At 45.5% G+C, this 12,795-nt stretch overlaps 1 protein-coding gene across 8 annotated transcripts in view; it reads right to left on the reverse strand.

Moving 5' to 3' along the window:
• The window catches only part of ITPR2 (inositol 1,4,5-trisphosphate receptor type 2), a 292,662-nt gene that overhangs the window by 20,504 nt on the left and 259,363 nt on the right, over positions 1–12,795 (reverse strand). For 7 of the 8 annotated variants that reach the window (XM_079993291.1, XM_079993290.1, XM_079993289.1 and 4 more), the window contains one exon: positions 9,577–9,702. In XM_079993291.1, coding sequence (XP_079849417.1) covers positions 9,577–9,702 — 126 coding nt within the window. Of the gene's footprint in view, positions 1–1,558; positions 1,643–9,576; positions 9,703–12,795 lie in introns of all 8 variants that reach the window. The other variant, XM_079993294.1, reaches the window with a different exon arrangement.

Here is a 12,795-nt window from a genome sequence, read left to right on the forward strand (position 1 = left end):
CTGATACAATACCAGTGTCCTGTCCAACTCAGTATGTATAGGAACAATTGTATTTACATATTTATACTTTTTCAGTCATAATGATGTAGAAGATAAAATGAGCAAGATGACAACAAGGCTGGGAGCCCTTTTCTTGTGCTTTTAGTAGTGCCTTGATCTGCAGACATTTTTTTCCTGCAGTGAAATGATTTCAGCAGATCAAGCTGTGGCAAAAGCACTAAACAGGCTGGGCCATTCCCAACTGCAGGTGGGTACCTATCCTGTAGGTAAGTGAGTGTGGTTGTTTCTGGAACACAGTCAGAATCCAGGAGCTGTTGAGGAAGCGACTAGGCTCTTTACACCAGTGTTTCCCAACCTTTTCCCAACCATGGCCCCCTTCCGACCTAGTTTCCTTGGGCATAGCTAAAGGGGGGGGGTGAGGGCAGCTGTCCCCCCAAATATGTAAAAATCAATACAAATTAATACAAATCTTAGGCTCTGCCCCCCCCCCAAAAATTATGGCTACACCCATGCCTCCCCATCCTACAGGTAGAAAGGTAGCTATTTAAATGTTTTGTTTGTAAATAGAACATGTTTTATTTATATATATATTAATTTATACAAAATACAGTTACATAAAATGAGAGGAACATAATGAAATATTGTTGAAGCAGGAAAACATAGAATCATAGAGCTGGAAGGGACCCCAAGGGTCATCTTTCGAGTGCAAACCCCTCCAGCGTAGGAAACTCAGCTAAAGCATCCCTGACAGATGGCCATCCAACCTCTGCTTAGAAACCTCCAAGGAAGGAGAGTCCAGAACCTGATGAGGGAGATCCATCTTCCATGTATTATAAAAAGTAAATAACACTTATGTGACCGCAGTTATTTGACACAGAGCGGGAAAGCTACAGATACAGCCCAAAAGGTGCACAGGGAGTTCTGTATATATGGGGAGGGGGGAATTAAAAAGCTAGTGGTCCTCACTGACTTGCTGCAAAAAAGATATTGCTATCTGGAGGAGTCCTGGTTGCCTAGAAAAAACACTATAGCCCCACCTTTAACCTTTCCCATAAGGCCCACTGAACTCAGTGCAGCTTTCTTCTGAGTAGACACTTCATTATTTGCAAGCGAGCAGCACCAGACGACCCCACTCAGCTAGACGCCGGGGTGGACTTCAGCCTGAACCTTGAAGAGCTGGGCCGACGCTGCCGATGAGCCCTGCGCTCCTTGGCAACATCCAAAAGCCCTGATCTGCTTGCATGGATTGCACCCCATGCCTTGCAGAGTCAGGCCCAGGCTGCCACCAGGCCTAGCACTGGTGGCAGCAACAAGCAGCTCAGGCTCACCCAGCCCTACCCATTGCCACCCCACCACTGCACTTACCTGACCTGGGGGTTCTGGATTGCAGGCTCTACTGGTCAAAAGGGGAGCCTCAGCAATACCCTCTCCCACTGGAAAGAAATCAGGATTGATTGGCCAATCAATCAGGATTTTTAAAAAAGAAGAAAAAAAATTCTTCTTCACTTCCCTCTGTGGTCCCCATGCCTCGTGCTGTGGCCATTTATGCAATTTTTACCTGTGGCCCCCCTGGAACATCCTGGGACCCCTGCTCTAGGAAACACTGCTCTACACCGCCATCCCTGATGTGCCTTGTGCTGTGCTGTAATAAATAAACAAAAACTGCAAACTTGGGCTAAGGTCAAGCGAATAGTAGAAGTGGATACAGTATGGACTCATGCATGCTTCGGTTCATAATAAAAGTAGAAGTGGATATGTTTATGTGTTGTCATAGTTTGCAGGAAAAAGGAAGACATGCTATGTTAAAACTTTGCTAAAGGTATTGATAAAGGGATATAAACCCTTCTACCTCTCAGTCATGAGTTCATAATGAGTCCGGTTAGTAACATGTGAACCACCATCAGTGGAGTGAATCCGGTTTCAAGGAGAAACACGTGTTCCTCATTAATACTTCCTGAACCACACTTGAAGATTACAAACACTCTTATTGGCAGGCTGGCTCAGCCAAGGATTGAAGTGGAGTGACCTGGAGTCTGACCTATCCTTTCAGCCCATGTGGTGCTGAGCAGGCGATGGCATAGCAACAAGGGATCACAGCTCCTGAACCATCAATGAAGCAGTCGAATGAAGCAGTTTTTGTCCCTTATGGTCCTATCCTCCCAAGTATCCTAAACACTTGAAGATGTTGGAGAGAGAGAGAGAGAGAGAAACTGAGCCTAGGGCTTGCCGATAGGAAGGTCGGCAGTTTGAATTCCTGAAACAGGGTGAGCTCCCGTTGCTCGGTCCCAGCTCCTGCCCACCTAGCAGTCCGAAAGCACGTCAAAGTGCAAGTAGATAAATAGGTACCACTCTGGCGGGAAGGTAAACGGCGTTTCTGTGCACTGCTCTGGTTTCGCCAGAAGCGGCTTAGTCATGCTGGCCACATGATCCAGAAAAACTGTCTGCGGACAAACGGCAGCTCCCTCGGCCAGTAAAGTGAGATGAGCACCGCAACCCCAGAGTTGTCCGTGACTGGACTTAACTGTCAGGGGTCCTTTACCTTTAAGTAAAATAAATCCCTGCACACAGAAATATAGTACATCAGAGAAAAGGCTACGTGTGTGTGTGTGTGTGTAAGAGAGAGAGAGAGAGAGAGAGAGAGAGAGAGAGAGAGAGAGAGATATTACGTAGTTATATGCAAAGAGCATTCAAACAGGCAACACCCCCCCCCCCAAATCTTCCAGCTGAAATAGAACTTTCTAGAAAAAAGCATTATTGCCACTTTACCACTTGGCATGTATATCTAATCTGGCTCTTACATGCATGTTTTTAAAATTCTTTTTTTTGGGGGGGGGAGGTGAGACCCTCTATTCATGTAGGCATTAACATTCATCTGCATGGTTGTCTGGGTAATCTTAACTCTTAATAAATAAAGCTGCCACTTCAGTGATGATGCAACTCCCTGTTTTGTACTCCATCTAACCTTTCCAGCCCTACTCAGTATAATTAAAAATATGTGAAAAATTGACATGGGTACGGTTAGCAGTGATTAAAACATGAGACATGTTCTTCCCCTCCCCCAAGAAAACTAGTCCTAAACCAGAAGAGGTATTTCCCTTTGCTCCCCGCTGACTCTCAGGACATGCCCACACATTTTAGGTGCTGAGCTTAACCTATTAATTCCAAGAATACTGGAATTAATGTACTTCCAAGAGCACATGATGGGAGTTATTCAGCTGCACGGAGCTGAAGAAGGCAATCAGAACACATGACAGGAGCAAATCATATGCCTCGGGGGATGTGAGCATGTTGGCGCAGAACTTTCTGAATGACACCTAAACTTCTCACTTAACAATTATTAGCACCCTTGCCATATCTGCTGCCCCAAACATCACAAATTAAGATCTCTCACTTTTAAACACTTGCAGACATTTGTAAAAACATTTTTTATTGGTTTTTAAACAAATACAATAACCATTAAACACTTACTCAGCAGTATAGCTAATCATGTATGTTATCCATTGTCTCTAGACCTACACTTACACATTCAACATTCAAACATATTACTTCATGTAACCTCTCCACTGAGAATATTGAGCAATTGGTATTGCATAAGAAGGTCTTGATTTTGGTCATTAACATAGCTAAAGAAATGGGTCCACGTTTCTCTATACTTTATGCCTTCAATTGCCCTCCTGTGTCTAGTGCAGGCTTCCTCAACCTTGGCACTCCAGATGTTTTGGGACTACAATTCCCATCATCCCTGACCATTGGTCCTGCTAGCTAGGGATCATGGGAGTTGTAGGCCAAAAAACATCTGGAGGGCCAGAGGAAGCCTAGTTGAGAGAGACTCTCAGACATTCCTGTATCCCAGATATTATTTCCCCCTATGTTCAGGGGTATTTCAGCCTGGTTCTTCCATTGCTGAGCTATCACTAATTGTGCTGCGGTCAGTAAGAAGCCTACTAGTTCACTGTGGCACAGGATGGAGCCTAAATCTATTTCCAAAGATAGTAGGGCTAAGGCAGGATTTGGAGAAAGGGGTTGCCCTGTAATTGCGGATATAATGGAATACTCTCTTCCAAAAGTTTTTAACATAAGGGCATTCCCACCAAACATGAATGAATGAACCAAGCTTTCCACAGCCCTTCCAATATAAAGGGGAAGGGGAGGGATTACATTTTGCCTCCCTTGAGGGAGGCCTCTTGTTAGCGAGCGGAGATGGTTTTGAACGGGGAGTGGTCCAGATACCCATTACCTTTCAGTTGGGTGGCCTAAATCTAATTCCTATACAACTGAAGGATTCTAGCACCCCCACCTGTACTTCCTGATATACAGATTGCTGTATATTTGGGAAGCGGCACCTTTCAGGGCATATGCTGGCCTGCTGCATAAGGATTCAAACAAAGGAAGTGTCTGTAGGCCCTCTGCCCTGCACTCAAAACGAAGTGGAAAAGAATGAGCCCGAGCTACTTGAAACCAGGTAGTAAGAGTGCCTTTTAATTTGCCTTGCAGTTCCTCTTGGGAAATTGCTTTCCCTCCAGGAAGCAGGTCACGGATTGTGTAAATCATAGAATCATAGAGTTGGAAGAGACCACAAGGGCCATCGAGTCCAACCCCCTGCCAAGCAGGAAACACCATCAGAGCACTCCTGACATATGGTTGTTAAGCCTCTGCTTAAAGACCTCCAAAGAAGAAGACTCCACCACACTCCTTGGCAGCAAATTCCACTGTCGAACAGCTCTTACTGTCAGGAAGTTCTTCCTAATGTTTAGGTGGAATCTTCTTTCTTATAGTTTGGAACCATTGCTCCGTGTCCGCTTCTCTGGAGCAGCAGAAAACAACCTTTCTCCCTCCTCTATGTGACATCCTTTTATATATTTGAACATGGCTATCATATCACCTCTTAACCTCCTCTTCTCCAGGCTAAACATGCCCAGCTCCCTTAGCCGTTCCTCATAAGGCATCGTTTCCAGGCCTTTGACCATTTTGGTTGCCCTCCTCTGGACACGTTCCAGTTTGTCAGTGTCCTTCTTGAACTGTGGTGCCCAGAACTGGACACAGTACTCCAGGTGAGGTCTGACCAGAGCAGAATACAGTGGCACTATTACTTCCCTTGATCTAGATGCTATACTCCTATTGATGCAGCCCAGAATTGCATTGGCTTTTTTAGCTGCCGCGTCACTCTGTTGGCTCATGTCAAGTTTGTGGTCAACCAAGACTCCTAGATCCTTTTCACATGTACTGCTCTCAAGCCAGGTGTCACCCATCTTGTATTTGTGCCTCTCATTTTTTTTGCCCAAGTGCAATACTTTACATTTCTCCCTGTTAAAATTCATCTTGTTTGTTTTGGCCCAGTTCTCTAATCTGTCAAGGTCGTTTTGAAGTGTGATCCTGTCCTCTGGGGTGTTAGCCACCCCTCCCAGTTTGGTGTCATCTGCAAATTTGATCAGGATGCCCTTGAGTCCATCATCCAAGTCTTTGATAAAGATGTTGAATAAGACGGGGCCCAAGACAGAACCCTGTGGCACCCCACTAGTCCTCTTCTCCAGGAGGAAGAGGAACCATTGATGAGCACCCTTTGGGTTCGTTCGGTCAGTCAGCCAGTTACAAATCCATTGAGTGGTAGCATGGTCAAATTTTTACCAGATTCTTTACAAGAATATCATGGGGCACCTTGTCAAATGCCTTGCTGAAATCAAGGTAGGCGACATCCACTGCGTTCCCTTCATCTACCAGGCTTGTAATTCTGTCAAAAAATGAGATCAGGTTAGTCTGACATGACTTATTTTTCAGAAATCCATGCTGACTATTGGTGATCACAGTATTCCTTTCTAGGTGCTCACAGACTGTTTGCTTAATGATCTGCTCCAGAATCTTCCCTGGTATTGATGTCAGACTGACTGGGCAGTAATTATTTGGGTCCTCTCTTTTCCCCTTTTTGAAAATAGGAACAACATTTGCCCTCCTCCAGTCTGCCGGGACTTCGCCTGTTCTCCAGGAATTCTCAAAGATGACTGCCAATGGTTCTGAGATCACATCTGCCAGTTCTTTTAATACTCTTGGATGCAGTTCATCTGGCCCTGGAGACTTGAATACATCTAAACTAGCCAAGTATTCTTGTACTATCTCCTTAGTTATTCTGGGCTGTGTTTCCTCTGCTGAATCATTTGCTCCAAATTCTTCAGGTCGGGCATTGTTTTCTTTATTGGAGAAGACTGAGGCAAAGAAGGCATTGAGGAGTTCAGCCCTTTCTGTGTCCCCTGTTTGCATTTCACCATCTTCTCCTCTGAGTGACCCCACTGTTTCTTTCTTCTTCCTTTTGCTACGAATATACCCATCAAAGCCTTTTTTGTTGCTTTTAACCTCTCTAGCAAGCCTGAGTTCATTCTGCGCTTTAGCTTTTCTGACTTTGTGTCTACACGTGCTGGCTATTTGTTTGAATTCCTCTTTGGTGGTTTCCCCTTTTCCATTTTTTGTACATATCCTTTTTAAATCTTAACTCAGTTAAAAGTTCTTTAGATAGCCACCCTGGGTTCTTTAGGCACCTTCCATGTTTCCGTCTCATTGGTATTGCCTAAAGTTGTGCTTTTACTATCTCCCTCTTAACAAACTCCCAGCCATCATGAACTCCCTTTCCTTTTAGTATTACTGTCCGTGGGATCTCACCCAGCACTTCCCTAAGTTTTATGAAGTCGGCTTTCTTAAAGTCAAGAAATTGAGTCCTAGTATGCTTGGCTGCTCCTTTCCGCTGTATAGTAAACTTCAGAAGAGCATGATCACTCACGCCTAATGATCCTTCCACTTCTACCCCACTAACCAGGTCATCAACATTGGTTAGGACCAGATCTAAAATGGCTGTTCCTCTTGTTGCTTCTCCCACTTTCTGGACAACGAAGTTGTCTGCAAGGCCAGTGAGGAATCTGTTTGACCTTATGCTCTTGGCTGAGTTTGACATCCAGCAAATATCCGGGTAATTGAAGTCCCCCATTACTACTATCTCCCTTCCTTTTGCATGCTTGGCCATCTGTTCCAGGAAGGCATCATCTATGTCCTCCGTTTGGCTTGGGGATCTATAGTAAACTCCCACAATGAGGTCCCTGTTATTCTTCTCTCCCTTAATTTTGACCCAAATGCTCTCACTTTGGCTTTGAGGTTCTAAATCTTGGATCTCTTCACAGGTATACACATCCCTGACATATAACGCCACTCCTCCTCCTTTCTTGTCTGGTCTGTTTCTCTGAAATAGATTGTATCCCTCCATTATTACATTCCAGTCGTGGAACTTATCCCACCAGGTTTCAGTGATGCCTATTATGTCATATTTAGTTTGCTGTACTAAGAGCTCAAGCTCATCTTGTTTATTACCCATGCTTTGCGCATTAGTGTAGAGACATTGAAGTCCATTAATCATTCCCCCGTGTCTCTTATTTAAGGATTTTTTCCTCCCACCACTAGGTCTGCGTGCTGTTTGCTCCATTTGGTCTATGACATTTGGATGATCATCTTCATCAATTGATAGCGACTCCTACCTTCAGGAGCACTGTCTCCCTCCCCCACATTAGTCAGTTTAAAGCCCTCCTGATGAGGTTTCTGAGATTTTTGGCAAAAACATTACTCCCAACCGTTGTGAGGTGCAGCCCATCGCTTGCCAGAAGTCCATCTTCAAGAAACTGATCTAAGAATCCAAACCGTTCCTGTTTACACCATTTGCGAAGCCAGCTGTTCACTTCCACTATTTTTCTCTCTCTCCCTGGGTCACGTCGTTCAACTGGGAGGACAGATGAGATGACAATTTGTGCATTTAATTGCTTCAATTTCCTACCCAGAGCCTCATAGTCTCTTTTGATCTTCTGGAGGCTATTGCTTGCAGTGTCATTGGTTCCCACATGAACCAAGAGGAAGGGGTATTTGTCAGTGGGTTTTATGATTCCTTGCAGTCGTTCAGTTACATCTTGGATCTTAGCCCCGGGGAGACAGCACACTTCCCGAGATATCTTGTCAGGCCCACAGATCACTGCTTCTGTTCCCCTCAGTAGGGAATCCCCTATCACCACTACACGCCTCCTCTTAGGTTTGGTTGGGGTTCTTCCGTGAGCTGTCCGTTCCAAGGTCGCCTGCACATTCCCTGAGGACTGACTTTGCTGCTCTTCTTCATATACCTGATCGACTGTAATGAGGGAGAGATCCTCAAATGAGGTCTTCTCTTCGTCTTCCATGCTAGGGGAGAGGACCTCAAAGCGATTGTGTATTTCTAAACAATCAGAGCGAACCCTGGGCCTCCTACTTCTTTGAGTCACGTTTCTCCATATATCTGGCTCCTGTGTTGGTGAACTAGCCTCCTTCTCAGGGGAGTCCCCTGTCTCCTCCTTGGTGGAGACGGTGTGCTCTGTTGCTTCCAAGAAGAGCTCCAGCTCTCTAATTCTTTGGAGCGTAGCTACACGTTCCTCCAGTTGCTGGACTTTGTCTTTTAAGAGGGCAATCAACATGCAATTGCTGCAGGTAAAGCTGCCTGCAACCTTTGGCAAGATGGCAAACATTGCGCAGGAACCGCAGGCGACCGCAGCTGTTCCCTCACTCTCCATCTTGAGAACGTGTCGTTGGGGGTGGCTACAGCGGTCCTCCATCATAAGAAGCGTGCAGACAGGACAAATAACTCCCCCCCCAAAAAAACCCTAGGTCTCCCCCAACAAACGTTTGAGACTAGCTCCCCTAAATCTAAAAGATGGATCAAACTGCGCGCGCCGCTAGGCGCACACCGCTGCCCTGCAAGCTCTGATGATGCCTGTTGTTGTTGTTTGTTTAGTCGTTTAGTCGTGTCCGACTCTTCGTGACCCCATGGAGCAGAGCACGCCAGGCACTCTTGTCTTCCACTGCCTCCCGCAGTTTGGTCAGACTCATGTTTGTAGCTTCGAGAACACTGTCCAACCATCTCGTCCTCTGTCGTCCCCTTCTCCTTGTGCCCTCCATCTTTCCCAGCATCAGAGTCTTTTCCAGGGAGTCTTCTCTTCTCATGAGATGGCCAAAGTATTGGAGCCTCAGCTTCACAATTTGTCCTTCCAGTGAGCAGTGTAAATGCCTACGTCTTCCCAATCCTCGAACAGCTTATATTTATTTGTGTATCTAAAAGCTGGATGATCCAGGAATGGGACCACTGGTGAAGGGCCACTGTTTTGTTCCATGTTCTCCACACCATCAGTACTGATCTAGTAAATTGTTTGCCTATTTTCCTTACTTCCTTCAAGGACAAAGGTAAGAAGGGGCAGCCTCTCATTGAAGGTGTCAAAGGGACATTGTCAAGTTGGACCCAAGGGTCCTGTGTTCTTCTGCTGAGCAATGGGATCAAGGATTTGATTTGAAAAGCAGCACAGTTTAACATTAAGTTAGGCATTCCCATCCCATGTCTGTAAAGAGTTTTGTTTCTTATCCTAGATTTTTTGCCTCCTGACACATATGCATCGAGTTTGTTTTGCCATCTCTTTAGCTGAAGAAGAGGGATGGGAATAGGCAAAACTTGAAATATATATATAAGAAATGAGGTAACACTGGCTCCAGATTTATGCTGGGTTTTGAAAATTTAGAAATGAAATTGCTTACCTTCATCGCCATCATCTCCAAATGGGTAGAAAAGAGCTACCGCTAGGTTGATGAAAACGGCCAGATTGAAAGATATACTTCCCCAGAGGGAAATGTGCCGGGAGAACCAGAATAGAGCTGGATTATCTGGGGAGGGAAGAGCAACATTCTGACAAGGAGGAAGCAGAATTATGATCATCAAAGAATAACAGTTTCTAGAAGTGATGTGATGTAAAATCTCCTGCAATGAAGCAGTAAACAACTAAACATCTGTGGGCACCAGGGGGTTTGAAATGAAACAAATTTAGGCTCTGTTCTCACAATGAAAAGAGGCCCTGGGCAGCCAGTCAAGGTCATTAGACAAGAGGCAGCAGAGGCAGCTGCTGTGTGGTGCTGGCTTCCCACCTAGATTTGTTCTTTTATTTACCTGTGACATCACATGTGAGTAAAACTACAAATTATGGAAGAGAGGGGTGAGTATGAACCATGGAGGCCAAGTCACTCAGAGACCAAGAAAGGGGGAAAGGTATCCAGGAGGGCCTAGCCTAGGCTTCAAGCCCATTACCATGAGAGAAACAACTGAGGCTAAATTGTAGATTTATACTTGTAACCTGCTTCAATGCTACTTTGGCAATTAAGCAGTATGTACATAGATAAATCAATACTAGATGATTCATCAGTAGCGGCCGTGTGGTGGGCTGGAGCCCCCCTTGACTCTGACAGTGTTGCAGCTTCACCTAGATAAGGTGGGAGAGAGGAAGGGTGGGGACAAATAAAAAAATAGTCATCAGAATCAAAACTAGAGAACTAGAAGGCCTTAGGAGCTTCATATATTTAAAATCATCAACTGAAAATTCTCTAAACACTGCTGGACATTGGGACAGAGCTTCCATCATGAGAACAACTTGAGCATTGAGGGTTATGGGTTAGACTTAAGGGTTGAGGCATGTACACATGGACATCCCTTTGCCTGTTCTTATATACCCTCCAACATTTCTCCAATGAAAATAGGGACATTCCACTCCATAATGATAATTTTACTACAGTGGTGCCCCGCAAGACGAATGCCTCGCAAGACGAAAAACTCGCTAGACGAAAGGGTTTTCGTTTTTCGAGGTGCTTCGCAAGACGAATTTCCCTATGGGCTTGCTTTGCAAGACGAAAACGTCTAGCAACTTTGTTTCCTTTGTCTTAAAACCGTTAAAACCAAGGGTGCATTGCTTGAAGAGGTGCAGTTGCGACTTGACTTCGAGGAGCAACTGATAGCACGCGGTTTGGTAGCCCTTTTTCAGGTTTTTGAGGACTTTGCTGATTTTTGAAGCTTTTCCAAAACTTCTTTTGCATCCATTTGGTAAGTTAAACTTTTAAAACTTTTTTGGGGGTTTTTGGATTTTGGGTTGGGGTGTTTGGAATTCAAGGACTTGGTGTTGGGGGTTTTGGTTTTTTTTGCAAGAATCTGGGAGCTTGTGTGGTTTTTTTCTGCATTTTTCTGATTTTTTGTGACCATTGGGCCAGTCTGCTGTTTTTTTAAAAAAAATTCTGGGTTTGAATTTCTGTGTGGTGGGTGGCTGGGGGAACAGTTGAGGAGGGGTTTGCAAGAATCTGGGAGCTTGTAGGTTGGGTTTTTTTGGAATTTTTCTGATTTTCTGTGACCATTGGGCCATGTTGTTTATTTTTTTAAAAAAATTCTGGGTTTGAATTTCTGTGTGGTGGGTGGCTGGGGGAACAGTTGGGGAGGGGTTTGCAAGAATCTGGGAGTTTGTGGGGTTTTTCTTTGAATTTTTCTGATTTTCTGTGACCATTGGGCCATGTTGTTGTTGTTTTTTTTAAAAAATCTGGGTTTGAATTTCTGTGTGGTGGGTGGCTGGGGGAACAGTTGGGGAGGGGTTTGCAAGAATCTGGGAGTTTGTGGGGTTTTTCTTTGAATTTTTCTGATTTTCTGTGATCATTGGGCCATGTTGTTTTTTAAAAAAATAATTCAGGGTTTGAATTTCTGTGTGGTGGGTGCCTGGGGGAACAGTTAGGGAGGGGTTTGCAACAGTTGGGGAGGGGCTGGGGGAACAGTTGGGGAGGGGTTTGCAACAGTTGGGGAGGGGTTTGCAATTTCTGTGTGGTGGGTGGGTGGCTGGGGGAACAGTTGAGGTTTTTGAAGACTTTGGAGATTTCTGAATCTTTTCCAAAACTTCTTTTGCAGACATTTGAGGTTTTTGAAGTCTTTGCTGATTTTTGAAGCTTTTCCAAAACTTCTTTTGCATCCATTTGGAAAGTTAAACTTTTAAAACTTTTTTGGGGGTTTTTGGATTTTGGGTTGGGTTGGTTGGGACTTGGTTCTGGGTTTGAATTTCTGTGTGGTGGGTGGCTGGGTGCTTTTGAATTTTTTGGATGTGAAGCACTGATTTTTGTGTGTGTGTGTGAGTTTACGAAGGTAGGAGCTATGCTGCCATGGGACCCAAGAAGACTGCTGCTGCAGAGGCCGGCGAGAGGAAGAAGGAGAAGGTGACGCTGGAAATGAAGAAGGAGATCATCCGGAAGCATGACGGTGGAATGCGTGTGACAGACATCACCAGGGAGGAATCCATCGACCATCGGGACCATCCTGAAGATGAGGGAGAAGATCCTGGCGACTGATGCAGCCAAGGGAGTCACCAGGATCGTGAAGAACCGCCCAGCTGTTCTGGAGGAGGTCGAGAAGTTGCTGCTCATCTGGTTAGAAGAGAAGAAGCGTGCAGGGGACACAGTGACTGAGGCCGTCATTTGTGAGAAGACCAAGGCCTTGCACGCAGACCTCGTCCGGGAACAGCCAGGAACCTCAGGTGAGCCAGAAGTCTTCAAGGCAAGCAGAGGTTGGTTTGACCGGTTCAAGGCAAGATCTGGAATCCACAGCGTGGTCAGGCATGGAGAGGCTGCCAGTTCTGATGTTCCTGCGGCTGAAGACTTTGCAGCGGAGTTCCTGGAGGTTGTGAAGACGGAGGGCTACGTTCCACAGCAGGTCTTCAACTGCGACAAGACCGGGCTGTTTTGGAAGAGGATGCCCAAAAGGACTTTCATCACTCAGGAGGAGTCCAAGTTGCCTGGCCACAAGCCCATGAAGGACCGTCTGACCCTGCTCTTCTGTGCCAACGCAAGCGGCGACCTGAAGATCAAGCCCCTGCTGGTGTACCACTTGGAGAACCCACGGTCCTTCAAGAAACACAAGGTTGACAAGGAGCAGCTGAGTGTCATGTGGCGATCCAACAGTAA

The sequence above is a fragment of the Podarcis cretensis genome (genome assembly GCF_951804945.1).
Source record: "Podarcis cretensis genome assembly, chromosome: 10".
Taxonomy (NCBI): Eukaryota; Metazoa; Chordata; class Lepidosauria; order Squamata; family Lacertidae; genus Podarcis; species Podarcis cretensis.